General features: G+C 42.7%; 1 protein-coding gene across 1 annotated transcript; it reads right to left on the bottom strand.

Moving 5' to 3' along the window:
* Positions 1 to 2,129: 2,129 nt before the first annotated feature.
* Positions 2,130 to 18,142, bottom strand: XK (X-linked Kx blood group antigen, Kell and VPS13A binding protein). The gene is made up of 3 exons (XM_056493523.1): positions 17,850 to 18,142; positions 9,600 to 9,862; positions 2,130 to 4,648 (listed from the first exon to the last, which is right to left on the bottom strand). Exons 1-3 carry the CDS (start codon positions 18,092 to 18,094, stop codon positions 3,822 to 3,824), a joined length of 1,335 nt encoding a protein of 444 aa, XP_056349498.1. The 5' UTR covers positions 18,095 to 18,142; the 3' UTR covers positions 2,130 to 3,821.
* Positions 18,143 to 19,885: the final 1,743 nt, after the last annotated feature.

Here is a 19,885-nt window from a genome sequence, read left to right as displayed (position 1 = left end):
GTTTCTGAGATGATTCCCAGGTGAATTGAGACACTCACCACAACTTCATTTTAAAATACAAGATTATAAGTACTATGATGTCTGGCTTGCAAACATCTGAGTTCAAATTCAGTGTCAATCACCACCAGGACTTCTAAATCTTTTCTCAATGCTCATGTAAGCCATGTACATACATTACAACTTGTTGCAATTTACACCCATATTTGAAAAACATGTGTCTATTTTATCTATATAAATTTAGAAACACACGTGTTGCAAAGTCTTTTGGCATTTCTATCCATTTCTATCCCTCAAAACCGATTTTGTCAGATCTTAGGGTCAGATATAAGTAATCCAGATGAATATGAATCAAGTGTGCAGAAAATTAGTTAAAATATTATTTATAAGGTAATTATTTCCTCCCAATTTTCCATGTAAACCAGTAAATATTCTCATACTGACAATGAATAAGTTACACTAACCTTGTTCCATACAACATCAGTCTCTTAAACTGCCCCCCTCTTACAATGTTCTGCTAAAAAGCAATGGAAATGTGGGGGTAAAGAGCTCTTAAATCAATCACAGATTAATTCTTCTGTCAGCTCTTCTTGAAAACATTTCTGCTGCTATGTGGTGGCAGAAGACAGCATGTTCTGTTACCTTTACTTTGGATTTCCTGAAAGCAGCACACTAAGAACTGATACCAACACAACTTGAGGGATAGTTTCAATGATTTAATTCGTGTTGTTTTACAAGTATAAAAGAAAACCCAAGTGTCGGATCTTGCATACTCTTATACACACAAATAACCTTTTCTGAGCCATCCTTTGTGTGACTCAAGACTACTCAAAAGAGTACAGTTTTCAGCAGTAGCCCTAAGCCCTTCCATGGAACACACAGACCCTCTAACATTCATAGAGGAGACTAAAAGCACAGTGAACTTGCATCAAGAGATCACTCATTCATACACAGACAGACTTTGTACTCATACTGTCCTCTCCATGCAGCCACTGGGTGTGCTGGTAACACCCTCTAGACTGTCATTATCTGGAGACAAACTGCCTCTCCCAGCTCTACAGCACACCAGAAAAATCAGCTGCTCCCTTAAAACCCTGGTCTAACGGGATTATCATTGTCTCTACGACTCCCTCCCACACCTTTCTACCAGCAGTGGCAACACATCTGGACAAACCCCTCAGAGCAGCCACACTGCAGGCTGGGCTCCACCCGGGCCTTGGTGACACCAGGCACTGCACAGGCAACAGCCCCTCTGCTGGTGGAGTGCTTGAACTGTAGTTGGTTATTTTGCACAACTAAGGTAAAACCATAGGACAGCAATAGAACCCATATAAATTACTTTTTTTCCCCCTCTCATTACAGTGATTTAAATATTCAGCTCCCCATGCATGTACTTCAGGAGACTGGTATAAAAGTAAGAAGTAATATGGCACACACTCTAAATATGCATATACAGTAGTCTGTGAGGTTTGATGGTACTCACTGTGTGTTCATCCTGGGCTCCTGGCTCTGTAACTCTCCTACATTTTTACTTCACTGCAGCACCACTTCACTGTAGTACCAACCTGGCTGAGGTTTGTGAAGCTTTCACTGTTTCCAAATGGCGCAATCACAATTGCACTATCACTTCCAGTGTACAAACTCTGCTTTAAGCTCTCTCTTTAGCTATTAACTACTTCTACATATGAAGTTACTTTTAAAATTTTCCCTAAAGACTAACATTTCAAACATCTACATAGGTACATCTCTACAAAGGCAGCCACTGTAATTCCCTGATTATTGATAATGATGAGTGTCCAGCTATAAAGACAGATACTCAAGTTTTGGCTAATAACATCAGAAAATTTGAGCCTGTGGGCTGAACTCTACAGGTTTGGAAGAAAGGGTCACATTCTCCCTTCCTTCTTTATCTCACTACTGAAAAAGAAAAAGCAATAGTCTTCTACACCTAGAAAAGCACAGAGAAAAACCATACTGTACTTTTACATACAAAGGTATAGAGAAATGCAGTCATGTCTTCAAGGAATCACTTCACTATTCTGTTTTCCTCAGTGAAATTAGAATGGAGGTGTTTGGTGTCTTCCCTAGATATGTGGTACATTCCCATGGCAAAATCAGGCCAAAAATTCCACTACCACCCACCATTAATTTAATTACATCTACATATATATACCATACACAGACACATATTAAATAAAATGAAAACATAACTCCATAATAAAACTGAAAAAGACATTAATTTACATTGTAGTAAATAAAAAAATAAAAGCAGGTTATGTCTTTGCAGCACTGCAGGCGACCCCAGACCTGAGTTTTAGACACTTCTAAAACAATTATGATGATATCATCCCTGTTAAGAGCTTCACATCCTGCGTGATGACAGAATGGAAGCTAAGCTTTGGACACTGGGAGATGCTTTGGGTCATCAATTATTTGTTTCCATGAGCAGCCATAATGTGTAACACACAAAAGAAATGTAAGGAAGGTGCTAATCAAACAAAGTGCAAAAAGCTTTCACTTAATTTGTGAAAATATATATGGGTTTGTGTGATTTCACTAAATTCTTGGCTGTTCATCTGCTAAAGCTTTCTCAGAAACTTGCAAAATACTGAAACACTTTTATTTGTGGTGATGTATTGCTGAGAACAAAAAGTCAATGACTTCCATTTTCTCTTTCAGACTTCAGGGTTGTGATACTCCTCAGGTAAAGAAGTCAGAGAGTTTTGAATTAATGATGTGAAACTAATCATAACAAATCACAGCTCAAAAAGAAGGAACCAGCGTCTTCTATGCCAGTAGAAAAAGTCAATGAGCTGCCTACTTGATGTACTACCAAACCCCTGACAATCAGGGTAGTGCTCATCTCTCTAACTTCAGCCATCTAAAAGGAAGATGGATAGTCAGATCTAATTGTGAAGGCATCTGGTTAACACTGAGTAACAGGTCTCCATAGTGATTCATATCACCTGCATTTTGAGGTGGGGTGAGTCACTCTCTGGAGATGTGCACCGGAGAGCACCAACATGACTGGCACACACTGTCTGGCCAGCCTCTAGATATTTGCATAAAGTGAACACCACCCTGACACCAGAACATCACAAAGTGTTAAAGATAATGAAGGAAAAATGAGGTATTCCAGAACATCACAATTAATGTGTTAAATTTAATTCCCTTACTAACAAGGAGTAAACATGAAGGGTGAAACAGTGCAAAGCCAATAACCCCTCTGTCCATCCTCAGTAACAGTCACATTTCCATGTTAGTGCTGGCTAATTGGCTGTTTCATGGCAACCCAAACTACAATGCATTGTGCAAGTCCAATTCTTCTGCCTCTGAGAGAAGTATTATCTTATTACACTGATTAGAGTGTAAAATAGTCTACAATTTGATCAAAGCAGACCACACCTATAGTCCATGCATAGTCCAGGTCTAAGCTCTGTTTCCATGCTAGGGTGGCATGCCATGGGCCATCCTATCTGAAATAAAATTCATTGTCTTCCATGCTCAGACTTCCTGAGTAAGATGAGCATCAGTTTCTAATTGATGTTTGCCATAATGACTTAAAATAAGCATGTGACAATAAACCTATGTGCAAAAATGCTCTGAAATAGAAATCTACAAACAACGATTGCTCTCCGTACACAAACACACACAGACACAAATACTCATACACTGTTCTCCACAAAAACAGGCGTGTCAGCCATCATGCAGTGCTATACCTGCAAGAAAGAAATCCTACCCACAAGACACAATGTCTAAGATACACAACGTTCCCAGCACGTGATCTGCCACCTTCCGTAGGCACCTACTTGCTTCCAGTTGTACTAGGCATTGGAAGAAGCACTTTGATGAGCACTCCTGTTTTGAGGATCTATTGTCTTGCTACTGTCCTGTGCTTCACCAGTATTTTCAGGAGATTTCATCGCCACCTTGCCTTTCAGTAGAGCAGATTTGTGGTGCTGGCAAATAATGTAGAGGATTTCGAAACAGGAAAACAAAGCTTCGGTTATGCTGGAGGAGAAAAGCTTTTTGCATGGGTGACAGAACTGGTAGAACACCAACATGAAGAAGATGCCCATGCAATAACCTATCAGGAGCTGCAGGACCAACATAGGGGCGCAGACATACAGGTAGAAGTCTGTCCTATAAATGTACCACAACAGCAGGAGGAAGGCGTTCTCCATCAGCCGCACGATGTAGTACACGGTCATCTGGTACCAGTTCTGGGATTTGCTGATCAAGTCAGGGTCACTGAGCTCCACCTGCGCTGCCGACCAGCAGAACATGTTAATGCCAGCGTACAGCAGTGTGAGAAGGCACAGGACGATGGTAGTGCCCAGCCTGCTCAATTCCTTCTCTATGTTCTCAGGAAATGGTGACTGGCTAAGCCAGAAGTGAATCCATGGGTAGAAGAAGAAACCTAAGAAATTCAATAGCACGACGAGGAAAACCCAGACTCGAAGGACTGAACCGAAGAGCACCAACACGGCGACGCGGGTGGCGATCTCAAAGCTCCTCCACATGAATATGCAGAGGTAGGCAGCAGGTTTCACATGGACATCGTAATCGTCGTACTTTATCTTAATAGCCAGGATGTTGCAGCGTAAGGCGCCGTAAACAATCGACAGGAGAGACAGCACCATAAAAATACCTGCAAAGAGAAAAGACACAGCAGCACCTTCAGCTTAGCAGCACACAGGGGAGTGTAGGTGCAGTCATTGTCATTGCACTCCTGGGGATTCCCAGCAGGAAGACAGGACAGACATTCCCAGCCTTGTACTTGTGTGAAGACAATCAACTCTACCCCAGTCAAACCCAGCACATTACTCTAATCCTACTTTCTATTTTGGTCCACATTTGATACTTATTGAAATAGCTAGCAAGAAAAAGAAGGCATTTAGCAGTCATAAGCATCTCTCCCTCCTCCCCCTGTCAAGGGCTGCTCATACACAGGCTGTCCTTGGTAACTTCACAGCTCAGTCATAAGAGCATCCAACTTGCTCCCAAACTCCTACAGTACTCCACAAGGCACAGGGGTGCAATTCCCTCCCCATGCAGATGAAAAACTGCAAAGTAGAAGTTGAAACTTTGGAGTAACTTGGACATGCAGATAACTTGGTACTTGTGAAGTTCTGTCGAAGCAAATCACAAAAAAGGTGTGTGATACAGCTCAAAACAGGAAGCTGAAGGAATTCAAACCCAGCATTGTCCCCATTGTCTCTGTCTAAAGACATATTTACTCACCTGCCTGCACTGTGGTTTTCTATACATCAATTTGCTTTATACACCCATCTGTATAATGCATTTAAAAAAACACGACTAAAAATGCTTTTAAATTCAGATAAATTTTCAGTACCACCTATCCAGAATCCCTGAAAGGAAGGTTTCACATTTAAATTCTGCAGAAAAGTGAAAGCAGAGACCAGATGTTACTTGGCACTGCAGGAGGGCATTCTGTCTTGCCATACTAAGAAGGTACAAATGTACATGAATACACAGAGAATAAACAAAGTGCTAACTGCCCACAGGTTTTTTAGTATTTGCATACAGAATTCTATAAATATTTATTAACAATTTTTACCAACAGGCTGAATAGCTGATATGGCCTCAGATAAAATAATCAAAGTTTGGAATCCTTAACTATGTCAATTACATTAGCATTGCTTAGCAACCAGTGTTTTCTGCAGCCTTTAATTAGTCTGTGCACCAACATCCTACAAATAAATTGGATTCCCTGTTTTGCTATAGCTATATGGCCAAAATCATCAGAGTTTGGGCTTTTTCCCTAATTATAAGTCACTAACTTCTAAGCAATCCTTTGGAAGAAACAAGTGTATTTTAAGGTCTCTAACAACTTTTAAAGAGAATTTTCTCTATCATTTCAGCTAATCTCTTTTCTGTTAGGAGTCACAAAAATCTCTGAATTATTTTGGAAAATAATTAAGTCTTTATATGTAATTTTCTAAGGCACTCAGTAAGGCGAAAAGAATTTACCATTTTTTATGGCAATTTTGTACATGCCAGTTTGGTGGTGCATATATTCTCTAAAAATGTTAATGACAAAATTATTAGTAGGTAGTCAGTAGTTTTTAAACATCTTTCTTACAGCACTGAATAATGTCTCCAATAATGACTTAAAATAAGCCTGTGACAATAAACCCATGAGCAAAAAGGCACACAGTGCTGGGCATTTTTTAATGCTATGTCATAGACAAACATCAGCTGAAAGCAGAAGAGCAGGTGAGTTCAGTCAAGAATATTGCTTGATGCCCTATGGCTTTTTACAAAACCTTTCCTGTAGTTTTGAGCTGTAAAAGAACATAAATTCCAGCAGCTAATGAAGCAAAAGTATTCTTAGAGGTAAAGGAACATAAAGACATACCCACCGGGGACTGAGTGCTGCTGTGCTGGAACTCTGCTTGCTTTCTGCTTTGACAAGCTGAAACATTGATCTTATTCCCCAATATCACTTTAGGAAACCAATATTAATCTCAAACCTATCTTACAAACTCAAACCTTCAAAAGAGGCATTTGTCCATTGATAGAAAATAGATCATGCTGAACTCTGGTTTAATACACTAGTCCAGTCCTACTCCTTTCCTAAAAGTTCATTATTATCACCAAACCTTCAGTTCAAACATAATTTTTAACCCTGTGAGAAAGATGGTTTTAAGCAACCACAAACAGAAATATGAGAGGGTGACACTGTTGCTTTTACTCATCCGAAGCAGGCAAATAAATGTAAATTTAAAAGGCAAAGGATCTTCCCCTGGAACAGTTCCAAATCCTCTAACAGTCCTTATAAAGGTGGCATTTCTCTTCTTCCTTCCTCTTCCCAAAAGGCTGTCTTTTTCTTACAAATCAGAGGTGGACACTCACAGAGTCATCCAGGGAGGCACTGATTTACTTGGTTGTGTTTTGTTATTACATCAGAAGTTCTTTCAAGGCCTGGTCCTTCCCACTTCAGAAACCACTAAGACAGTAAATTCTGCTCTAGATGAGATACCTCACAGGTACCACTGAAATCTATTATAGGTACTATAGTTATAAGTATAGAAAACAGAGCTAGGACTCAGATCAGCCTAATACATGTGGGTCTCTGATGTTGTATTATATCCATCATTTTTACACTTTTCATGAGAATCAGCCACCAAAGCTTTATATTGCTCATCTTGAACCTCAAGTGTTGATCCAGATTTTGGTTTTCTTGATCTTACATTCTTGGCAGACTGTGAAATAACAGTTTTGAAGAAGGCCAGACACTGACAATAATACAAAAGAAAACATCCAGAGAAATTAATGAATGCCATGAAATACACAAGAAACACGCAGCATGGCCCTGGCTGACAAAGGGCTAGACAAGGATGCATGCTTTTTTCAGAAGTGTTCAAGCCAAAGAGGCAATAAGGAGTTTCAAACAGATTTGAAGGGACAAGTCATGCTTCAGGTTCTCAGGTGATACTGACCTCATTACCCCTGAACAAGCAGAATTCACACAGAATGACAGGGCATGTAGAAAAATAACAGAATGATGAGGAGTCAAGACAAAACATGTGGAAATCAAAATACAAGAAAGTGATAATTATAACAGATGTAAATGGAAGAGAGACTGAAATTTGGAGGACCAGTGTCAAAGAACAGGGAAGCTGAAGTTATCTGAAGTATGGAATAAGAACTGGGCTGGCTGGATAAAGAGATTGCAGAAAGTTTCAGTATATCAGTAGCTATGATACACACAATAAGAATATAGTTAGGACTCTTGTTTTTCTGATGAATGAGATCTAACAAACATTGACACTAGCACTTTTTTTTTTTTTTTTTTTTTTTTTAATTTCTGTATTTTTGAAACACAGCTGTAAGGAGATGCTCCTGGGAAGCATGAAATAACTGTTGCATTTGCAAGTGGGTTTACCAAACTCTGTGGTGAGCCAGCTTATCTCTGGCCATTTCACCCAAGAAATGTCACTTATCAGTTTGTGATCACAATTTATCTCAGCAGTGACTGAAAAAACTAGAAGCAATAGAGCATTACAAATGATTATTAAATATGCAATTCTCTGATCATCTGGAACACAGGAGTTCTCTTTGGAAATCATGACCAGTAAGGTCAAAAGTTATAAAAAGACAACAAAAAGGTGACCTTTCTCAAGTAAATGCCATCTACAGCAAAGTGACTGTAGATTTTGTTAGTTGCACCATTTAGCAAGGAATTCAACCACATTGTCCCTCTCCCACATCACAAACACCATGGTTATTTGAAGCACCTACTCTAGTTATGAAGAACTCAGGAACTTGAAGGAGTAATGTCTAACTCAGGAACTGGGAGGAGTAATGTCTTCCAAGAAAATACTGATACTCTGCTCTGGTTTTGGCTGGTGTAGGGTTAATTTTTTTCCTAGTGGCTGATACAGTACTGAGTTTGGATTCAGTATGAGAATAATGTTGATAACACAGTGTTTTAGTTGTTGCTCAGCAGTGCTTTAAGTTCAAGGACTTTTCAGTTTCCCATGCTCTGCCAGTGAAGAAGTACACAAGAAGCAGTAAAGAAGCACAGCCAGAACAGATGATGCAGACTATTCAGAGGGATATTCCAAACCATTGGTATCATGCTCAGTTGTATTAACTGGGGAGGGGCTGATTGGTTCTGGGGGATGGTTTGTGCATCACTTGTCTTTCTTGGGCTTTATGCTTCTTCCTCTCTCTCCCTCCATGCCCCTCCCCACCTCTATCCCCTTCATTACTACTACTATTATTATCATTATGATTATTATTATGAGTATTATGATAAAATATTTCACTTTATTTCAATTATTGATTTGTCACCTTAGCCTCAGCCTCCCTAGCTGTAAAGCTGCTATAGATCCTCTCAGGGCCTTAGAAACACAAGAGCTATTAGTGTTTCAGTGGAAATGCACCATCAAGTTCACAGAGGTGCCAAAGTCCTTTCTTACATTGAAAAGCTGTTTGTCCCATGACAATCTGGAGATGGTTCTCCATGTAGCAGTGAGCCAGAAAACGAAGAGCATACCATGGAAGCAAGATGCAGAGTCCCACAGTATGACAGACGTGTCCTGGTAAGTCCATGTTGTGCAGCTCTGCTTGGTGAAGGCTTAACAGCTTGGGACCAGAGATGAGATGACCACAGTTGCATAGCAGCTTACTGAGTCCTCCCTTTTAATTCCAGAATCAGAGTTTGGCACAAGTCAAGATAGTTCATGGCCTCAGTTCATATTTAAAACTGCATTCCTGAAAGTACACCTTCCCTAAGGCAGCATGACAAAACATGCTCTGCAGTGTACCCCAAGGAATTTTTCAGAAAGTTTTGTTCAAAAACCAAAATGGAACAGAGGTAATTTGTTTTCTTCTTCATGAAGACAACTCAGTCCCTCCAGCTGCCTCCCTTTCATATCATAAGGGTCCCTTTATCAAATCAGTGCTTTTATAGCAACACAAGTGTGCCACAGAAGGCACATAGTCTAAAACATGATGATATACACTTGAAAGCAACATCACCACCAACGCTTGGATTTTGTGCAGAGCAGTTATAACTGACTGCCCTCCCACCTGAACACCAAAAAGATCATAACAATAGCTCTACCTACATCTGGCAACTGTGACCTCCTGCTGCAGGATACAGATGTAGAGCTGGAGCGTGAGCTGGGGCGCTGAGCCGAGGAACGCCTGGATCACAGAGGCCCTGCTGAACGCAGACCTGTGTGTGCACAGCTTGCCTTCAGCCTGTCCCACTTCCTTCTCAATTTCTTCTGTGTACCCATCCTTGGGCATCTGCCTCTTCTTTGTGATGCTGACATAGGGCTCTTCAACTCTTTCAGCACTGAAGTAAATATAAAAGGCTTCCACACACCTACAAGCAAACAAGTAGATAGAGTAACAGGGGAAAATGAAAGAATGAAAGGTCTCCCTACTTCCTGGTATTTTAAGCAATCACATACTAAGTCCTAAGCCATTTTTTCATAAAGCAAAGCCTGTAGGTTTTCTCCTCCTGGTAAACTTGGAATATGACAGATTTCATTCTCTAAAACATGAACTGTGTATTGCTAGAGGACAAGAACCTGGCAATGCTCTTTGGGCTGCTTATAGTACTCAGACGTGGGAGGAGGTTTAATTATTTTCTATGAGATGCTCTTGCTCTTTGGTGTGCCATTAAAGTCCTTAAACTGCTCATCCACTACAAGGATGCCAAATCCAGGACCCTAACTGGAAATGCATTTCTTCAGATTCCCATGTCTTTTTCTTGTTGTTATCTACACATGTGTGACATGCTAATGGGACATGGCAATAAACCTACTTTTTATACCTTTGCCTTAAAACATCTGAAGAGAAGCTCAGGGTACAAACAGGTGCACACTCCTCAAAACTTTACCAAGCAATGTTTCAAAACACCAATAACATGCCATAGCAGTGAACAGGAGCAGTTTTGAGCCTCACAACCCTTGAAATCAACATTTTTCAAAAAAGGCTCAAGAATAGGAGCTTTAGTTCTTAAGTGTGCTTACGTTTATTGTACTATTAAATAAATAATAAATATAATCTTACAAAAAAGATTATAAGTAAGAAGATGCAGTGTTTCCAGTTGCTGCAGCTCTTCATACTTTAAACACAGTGGAAGCCAAACCCCCTTGTTTATACAGGTCTAAATTACTGTCGACTAACCTCCAAGGAACAAACTGGTGCCAGCACATACAATTCTACTCATAAATGACATATTGTTGTACTATTTGTTGCCTTTACCCACACACAGAGACAAATCCATACATTTAGGAGAAAACAGAAAAGGTTGTCTCCAGAAAATACTGTAGCAACCAGGCCAATCTGGTTCCTGGAGTATTAAAGAAAATAACAGCCCCAGAGAAATATCTGCAAGGAAAGAACAGCTTCTGCAACTTCCTTCTAATGACTGTTTTTAAATTGAAAACTTTATGAAAACTATTCTAAGAGAACTGCTTGGCTATGAAGGGCATCAAGGGCATCAAGCAGGACCCAAAACACACAGAGAAATATTCACCCTTGTCTAGGAAGTAATAACAAGCAAGGAACAACATAAGAACAGGTGAAATCATAAGATGAAGGGGAAGGAAGAAGAAAAAAAATACGTCTTTATTTTAATAAACTTTACTTCATTTTTTTCTCTAACTGGACCATTAGCAAGTTTCAACTGCTCTAGATGAAGAGCAGTTTTGGGATTGTGTAGTACTATTGTTGATTCACTAGGCTTCAGCTATCATGACTAAAGCTATTCAATATTCCTGCTGCTCTGGGCGCTCCATTCACAGAGGTGACTTTCTGTCTTCCCCTCATTAATGTTTTCACTCCCTGTCAATCTTGTTCCACATGAAAGACTCCATACAGCCAAAAATAAAGTGTGAAAAATTAACAAAGAACTGTGGTTTTACGAAGCCAGCATAGATTCTGAAACCAACAGACTGATTTCATCCCAAAAAGAAAGATCCCAGACCATTTTTGTCTCATCTAGTATTCACAGCCATGCATTCACCCTGAGCTGGGGGCAAGTCTGAGTATATTATGGAAAACTGGATCTCAGCATCAGGCTCTGAACTCTTGCTGTGTGTGATTAGAAGTAGATATAGTCTAGGGACCCATCTAAAAATATGTAGTGATCCCATTAAAGAGATCAGATTTAGGAAACTACTGACAATAGTAAACATTGTAATCAACCAAACACTAAGTTTTGGAGCAAGCACTTTATTTTTATTTATTATTTGGGTATTAAGTAGCAGTATATTGCTTGTGATGGGGATGTTTTGTTCACACAGAAAAGCAAACATAATGTGAAGTGGTCTGATGAGCAAACCTCAGAGCCAAATGGGGCTTTTACTACTAAAACAGAGTAATAAAAAATGCTATATGCAGGCATCCAGATTACATTGATAATGATGCCCATTTTCTCCCAGGCCCTGCCAGTGCCATGCAAGAGTGTCTCTGGAAGTCAGGCCTTTTGGGACAAATAACAAATGCACTCAGGATTCCAGCGGTGCCACTGTCCAAGCAACTGCTTCAAACAGGAGTAGACTGGCAGCTGACACACTAGAAAGAAAAAGCACCAATCTAAAATTTAAGAAATGGAGTGCGGGAGAGGCACAGACACTTGAATAACCATCCAGGTGAGAAGGGTCCAGAACTGTGAAGAAGAATCAATGCAGATCATGCTGTATCAGATTATGACTTTGCCTACGAAGTACATGCTGAGGGGCTGGGCATCTTATCTTTAAATGAACTACCTGGCTTGTTCTTCTTTGGCACAAAGCACAACTAAGAGACAATGCAAGAAGGAGATTGCTTCATGGCAGCTTTCCCCCACAGTTACAACCTCCTGCAGCATGGTGAATTCTGCAGAAGCCCTCATTGCTGCTCTGCCCCAGAGGGACAGGAGTGAGAGATCCCAACTTCTGCACAATCCACCTCCTGCAATGATGCTTAGGTCTCCTTCAAGAGCCCTTCACATGGTATCGAGAGCAGAAGGCAAGCAGCTGGCTGTCTCCCTCTGCATGTAAGGCACTGGCAACCATAGCACAGGCTCTGAAGGAACTAAAATTGCTCTGAGGAAAAAGAGTCAGATCTAATTTCTAAAGTGAAAGTTAAAGGGTAAGACAAGGATGATGCAACTTTCTCCCACTGCTGCCATATCTTGGCAGAAAGTAGAGCCATACCTTTTCAGGGATCCTGATGGTGTCCACAAAGAGTGATTCAACTGCAACATATTTGTCTTCTACACAGTAAGTAGGAGGAATAATCCTACCCTCATATGCTTGCTGGGAGTGAGCGCCTCATTTCCTTGTTTAATCATGGGTGCGTGGGATTGGAACACAGGCAAAATAATGGTGGTGTGAAGAGGGAGAAGGCAATAAAAACAGGGAACTTTCCACACCCAACCAGCACTCCAAGAAAAAATGGCTATTTGAGATCTGTCCACTCACACCCTCTGCAAATATACACGCAGATTTCTCTAATACTTACATGTTACTAATTCTTTCTCTTTAGAGAAGTGTGCAAAAGACATATCCATCCTGCAGATTTACTTACCTGCCTCAAGCAAAGATCTGTTCCTTACTCATTGTTCTACCTTTTACCTACATTGACTTTCTGTTCACCTCACCATGGACACCTAACACATCTGCTCAAGAATAAGGAAAGAAAACACCCTGAAGAGAATCTAGACATACTTTTCCCATCTGGAAAAGAGGGAGGCACATCAACAGTTGTAAAGTTTAGAGCTAGCAGGATGTCCTAGAATGAGGTTTGCTGATGAAGTCCTACAAGGAAGGGAAGTTTCTAGACCTGTTCTATTTTGAACTATTAAGCAGGTCACTAGCACAGACTGACTACATACAGCACACAAGGCTTCTGCACAATGTCACTGAAGCAGTATCTGCACCATCAGAGCTTATTAAATTGGAGAATTAGATGTCCAAACCATGAATGACTGTAAAAGAATTGGGAGTTTTGTTTTTATATAATTTTTTTTTTCACTTCCTGCATCTGTTGTGCTGCTATCTACATGGTACATAGAGACACGTAATTGCTTCTCCTTATGCCTTGAGAAACAAAGCCTGATCCCATTTAAAAAAAAAAGTCTATTGTTTATAGCCTTGTCCTATTATAACCTGAGGAAAACAGTCATTAGTTTCTATATAGGGGACCTGTTATACTTACTCTAGATGTTTTTTGCAAGGGTTCATCCTTCTGCTGACCCAGCCATCCCCTGATTGCATCTCCTCACACAGAACAGGTTGGGCTCACACTGCACTAGCAGAGCACTGGGGAACAGAGTTCCAAAGACACCTGCAGTTACTCAGACTTCCCTCTCCATGAAGTCAGTACCAGAAGGAAGCACTGCCAGGTTCACAACTGTTGGTTTTGATGATGCCACTTCAGTGCAGTCCTCAGTAAATCAGGTGGGAGGGAGCCCCAGCAGACTGATGATCCCAACACCACCAACATCCCCAGTAAGCCCCAACTGGACAAGTCAGTTTGATGGAAAACTGCATTTCAGCTCTTGATTTATTACTTGAAGAGCTTAAAAGGGCAAGCAAGTTAACAGGAGGTTATCTGGTACCTATCATGAAGGGTAAGGGCAAAAGGAGGCTCAGGGGAATATTATTGCCCTCTACGACTCCTCAGGAGGTTGTAATGAGGTGGGGATCAGCCTCTTCTCCCAAGATTACAAGAGACAGGACAAGAAGAAATGGCCTAAAGTTGGTCCAGGGAAAGTTCAGGTGGATAAAGATTTTTTTCACTGAAAGGCAGTCGGATATTGGAATAAGCTACCCAGGGAAGTGGTGTAATCACCATGCCTAATGCTCAAAAGGCATGTGGATGTGGTGTTCATGGACATGGTTTAGTGGTGAACACAGTGGTGCTGGCTTATCAGTTGAACTCAGTGATCTCAGAGGTCTTTTCCAACATAAACAGTTCCCTGATTCTCTGAGGGGTTATCTACACTTTGAAGAAACCTTAAGTGTAGAGCAGTACACCAGCAAAACTACATCCAGTAATTATGTATTGGAATTGTAGCAGAGCTTAAAATCTCAAGATGACCTTGGTGCTACAAGTGCCATCCAAATGAAGGGAACAAAGACACAGGCCCTAGCACAGGAGCAGCCTGAGCCAAAAAGCTCATCATGACCTTCCCTAGAGAAAAGACAAAAAACAATAAACCTCTCAATGACACTGGCTACTGTTTAAAGTATCTTTTTCTGTTCTAATTTACTTATTGTGGTAAAACAATCTTCTTTTACATAAAAAACGCAACCCAAAACACAACCTAAAACCCCAAAAGCAAACCTACACAAATACATCTTCCAAGCATCAAGACAAATTACTGCACTCATAAGGAGTGGCACTGACCTGAAATGCTGCAGGATTCCCCCATGATGCCCAGAAACCTGCAGTCACTTTGTTCCAGCCAAGTCTCTGCAGAGCCTCTGGCATGCCTGCATCCTAAGGATCACAGCCAGGCCACTAAGGGAGATGGAATTTTGCTCTACAAATTGCTCCAAATTTATAGAGAAACTCTGGGAGTGGGAGAAGAAATTAAAAAAGGGCACATTAACAGTACACCAAAAAGGGTGTAATTCAAAAAGGGTACATTAACAGTACACCAAAAGTCCTCTCCAGGAAGAGGGATGCTACCAATTTTAGTCCTTCCAGTGGCAGCAGCAGGACAGTGAGTGCCTTCTGAACAGGTGGAGTGTGGGTGTTTGGGGAAGGTGGTGGCATGCAAGAAGGTTCTGTGAGAGAAAGTACTTTTTCCCCATCGCTCAGATGATTCAAAATAGGCTGAATCATTTGGCTTGCAAGACTAAATTCCCTCCTTCCCCGCCAAGATATTTCCAAACCTTTCCCTCAGATTTAAAAGGGTTTTTTTCAAGGAAAAAAGAAGGGGGAAAAATCTAGTCTTTAAAGATCATGAAGAAAAACTCACACAACACACATGGGCTGATGGTAAAGCAGTGCACTGATATCCAAGTATTTAAGCCTGAACAGAGAAATCCTGACTATTCTGTATCATACCATACCAAACAGAGATAGGGAAAAAGTTGGTGTTAAGTTTCTTTTAAAGCCAGCCAAAACTGCCAGCTCTCTGCTGCAGCATGCCATCACACACAGCCTCAAGGTTCTTAAATGTTTCATTCCCATGCCACAAGCAGACAGAGCCTAGGGAGGCTCTGCTGTCTGTGTCCTCTTTGACCTAATTTGACCCAGCCCTCCCTAAGCAGCCCTGGGCTGTGCCAGAGAAGCACAAGAGTCCCAGCAGGGAGGACGGAGCCAGGCTTCAAACGAGGGAAGCAGATGATTAAGAGCAGCAGGATTCTCTGGAGCAAAGGAGCAGAGGTTTGACTACAAGGATGGAGTAAAATGTCTCCAAGGACAACAGTCCTTTACAGTTTACAAAAAGTTAAAGCCACAGTGCAGTCATAAAAAACCCAGAAGATACTTTGCCTTCCAGCTACCATCTGAGCCTTGTGTGTATGCCAGTCCACACAAGGTAGAAAACTCCCTGTGCAAAGCAGGGAAAGGGAAGGTATTTTGTGTGCTGAAAACACAACAACTTTTACAGTGCAGAGCTATATCTGACAGGAAGCAATCAGTTTCCTCTTCTGATAGATACAGCAATCTTCACTTGCAGGAAGGCAAGAAAGGAAAAGAAACCCAAAACCTTTTACTGTCCCAGATAACTCTGCCTTCCCAGACTTTTGTGCTGTATCCTACAAACTGACACATTTCCCTAAAAGTAGAGAGGTTATTTTGTATTAAACTTTTTAATTTGTAGAGTCTTTCCAGCCTTTAGCAGAAAATAAGTTTTTCAGGTAGCATGAATGTACTACCCTGTTTAATTAGTAATTCCAGTCATCCTTGGTTTAGAGAAAGGGCAACTTATATCACTTTGTCATACCTAAATGATGCCATGGGACTATGGCACAAGCATGCTTGAGCACATCCAGAACATCTTCAAGCCTCCTGGAAATGCTAAATTTGTAAATCTTTCAGAAAGGAAGAAGTGCAGAGTTGGCAACACACTAGAGGGGAGGAGAAGGCTTCCATATGCTCACTAGTTTTACAGCAGTGACTGCAGCTGGGAGTTCACAGAGAGCAGGAACTGCAGTTCTGCACAAGATAAGATTTGTGTTGTAAACAGAAAACTTGATGTTAAGAAAGAAACAGAAAGTCAAGTGCTTGGTGCTTGAGATCAAAATATAAATCTATGTTTCTTTCATATAATTAAAAAGAAAATAAATTTCTTCTTGTTGCTCAAATCCTTTGTCTGCTTCTTCACATAATCTAGCTTGACACTATTCTCTCGTCTGATCTCAAGAAATTGATTTATATTGACAAAAGTAACATACTTAATTTTTGATAGTTTCTTTCTCTTTGGTTACTCTCTTCTATTCGAAGAAACTAGAAGCATATTGTTGTTAGCTATTAGAAAATCAGAGTTCTTTAAGAACTGTTAAACTGTAACTTAAACATCTTTAAAATATTAACAAAGCAAACAAAAAATCCATGCATGGTTATAGAAGAAGATAATTTTTTTGAAGTGCAAGATATTTTGTAACATCCAAAGTGTTCACCTTTGTTAGTGTGAGCAAATCTCTCTTTTACACACTATCCAGGAATTTCAAAAAGTTGGTGATACTTTCTCCTAGCCTCTACTACAAACACACTGCATTTAACTCCCTTTCTTTTGAAATAAAAGATTTGAATAGAAATTTAAAATTAATGCCCCCAGGAAACATTTTGTCTTGGAGTTGCACGCTGCTGTAACTTTTCATCTAAATATTTTGATTTTTTTTTTTTTTTTTTTCCTAAGGGTATTTTCAGTGAGACATCGAACTGGAATAGAAAAAATCGTCAAAGCAATTTGGGTCGGGAAGCTCATGTTTGCAAAGAAAAGACAGCTCAGAGCACCAGTGCTGTTCCAAGACGCACGGATGGGATGGGTGCTACCGCTGTGCTAAACTCGCAACCGAGTGAAGAATGTCCCGCTCTCTCTCGGAAGAGATCTGAGAGCAAAGCTCTGTGGATGAGGCAGCAGCGAACGGACACAACCATCCGCAAGAAGCCACAGGGATGGAAACCCAGAGCGGGACGCGGAGGGTTGAGGGGAGGGAAAAGCTGAGCCCCGTTTCCCAGGGTGAGCCGCAGCTCCGTGCCCGGGGCGCTCCCGCAGGACGCGGCTCTCCCGCAGCTGCGGCAGGACGCGGCTCCGGGGCGCAGAGCGGCAGCGGCAGCGGCCCCGCCCGCCCGCACTAAGGCCGGGGGGCTGCGGCGCCCCCGGCCCGGCCCGCTGGAGGCGGCTCGGACTCACCGACCTGACGAGCGGCCCCAGCTGCAGCAGGTGCAGCAGCAGCACCAGCGGGCGGTCGCGGGTCACGTCGCGGTGGATGAAGTAAAGGCTGAGCTGCACCAGCGCGCAGGGCACGAGGGCGAACAGCAGCGTCAGCATCCGCCATATGTGGTCCCCCTGGTCGCGGTACCCCCTGCTCAGGCAGACCGCGGCCGCCGTCTCGGACACGAAGAGGACGAGCGAGATGAGGACGGAGCCCGGGAATTTCATCTCAGCGGCAGCCTCAGCCCGACCCGCCCTGCCGCCGACGCGCACTAGGGCCCTGTGCCCGCCAGAGGGAGCGCCGCGCCCAGCGCTGGCCGGCGGCCTCTGCAGGCTGAGGCCGGGGATGGGGAAGGGGCTGGGGCAGGGGATGGGGACGGGGCCGGGCAGGGGGCCCATCCTGACCGGCCCTGGACCTTGCCTGGCCCTGGATCGTGCCCGGGGCTCGGCCCTGCCTGGGCTGGGAGCGGAGGAAGGTTCCCCGGCGCGGGGCGGGGAGCTGCCCCTCATCGTGCCCCTCCGGCCGTCAGGCAGAGCCCGGCTGAGGGGGCTGGTGGGAAGGGGCGAGCGCTGCCCTCAGCCCCTCAGGGCGCCTCGGCTGGGAGGGACAACCGCACCGGGGCACCGAGGGCAGGCTTTCCTGACTCCACCACTTCCCTGGCAGCCCGTTCGGTGTCTAATCATCCTTTCTCTTAAGAAATTCTTCCGAATGTCCAAGCTAAACCTTCCCCCGTGCAGCTTAAGATCATGCCCTCTAGTCTTATCACTGTTTGCCTGTGAGAAGAGACCGATCCCTAACCTGGCTACACCCTCCTGTCAAGGACTGGTATAGAGTGATAAAATAGAGATCAGAAAGGAAGAGGCAAGGGCAAAGTTTGTAGCAGGAAGAAAATAACCCTGTTCAACAATAAAGGCTGAGATGATTTAATAAATGAGTGCAGGGGAGCCTCCCCTGATGCCCCCAGCTCAGAGCCCCAATCAGGGCAGTGTGGCAGTGTCAGAGGTGCCCTTTGAGCCCTTTGCCAGATTCCTCTCCTCTTGCTTGCCAGGCCTTTTCCTTCGAAGGTTGCTTGGGCCGCAGAACCCTCAGCCGTGACAGCGGCTGTGACCTGCAGCATTTGCCTGCTGTCCCTGGGCCTTTTCCCTCACCAGCAGGATCCTTTCTCCCTCACCACCAAAATTCTGGAGTCCTTCTGGAGACATGTACGGTCACCCCAGCAGTGACAGTGTCACCTGCATGTATGAGCAGAGCAAGGTGACAGCCTGAGGAAAAGACAAGCCTTTGCAGTCCCTCCATGAAATCCTGAACCTGAGCACCTCGCAAGAAACAAAACTGAAGGATCAATCCAGGTTAGCAGGTGGTGCCTGTGTCCTGCACAGGAGTCTCCAGTCATCACTTCTCTCCTCCTCTTGGTGCAGGTACTTGGTTCATGCTCAGCTGGCTCTGGTGATAGATCTTGTTTCTTCTTGCCTGTTCCCAGGTAACTGCTCATCTCCCTGTGGGGGGTTAGCTACAGACCTGGGACTTAGAGGAGCACAAGAAGGCAAGATAAGGAGTCTCAGATATTATTAATGGGATAACACTACTGGCTACTTCTGCTTAATCTGCTACTGCTCTTTAATGCCACTTAGAGTGTACCCAGATATGCACCAAAAATGCCAATGAACACTTGGTTGTTTCTTTAACTGCTCCACTGGCAAATCTGGAGTCCCACTGCTCAGCTCAAGTTGAGCTCAGCTCATGGTGACAAATATGGAAACCTTGTTGTGAGCAGGCCTAGGTGAATTTAATACTTGTGTTCTTCGCTGGGAATGGAGGGGGTGTTTCTGGAAAGGGAAGAGGCCATGGAAACTGAGTTTTAAGCAGACTGACAAGAAATACCTGGAGTGGGAAACTTTCATCTACAGGCCAAAAGCAACCTGTCTTGTCCTGTGGGAAACTACCATGAGGTATTTTACCTAAGCATTGTGAGCAGCCTGGATGATTTAACTCACTCTAAAATGATTTATCTTACTTTT

The sequence above is a fragment of the Oenanthe melanoleuca genome, chromosome 1 (genome assembly GCF_029582105.1).
Source record: "Oenanthe melanoleuca isolate GR-GAL-2019-014 chromosome 1, OMel1.0, whole genome shotgun sequence".
In the NCBI taxonomy this organism is placed as follows: Eukaryota; Metazoa; Chordata; class Aves; order Passeriformes; family Muscicapidae; genus Oenanthe; species Oenanthe melanoleuca.
Note: the sequence above shows the minus strand (reverse complement) of the source record. Positions and strands in the feature narration are given on the sequence as shown.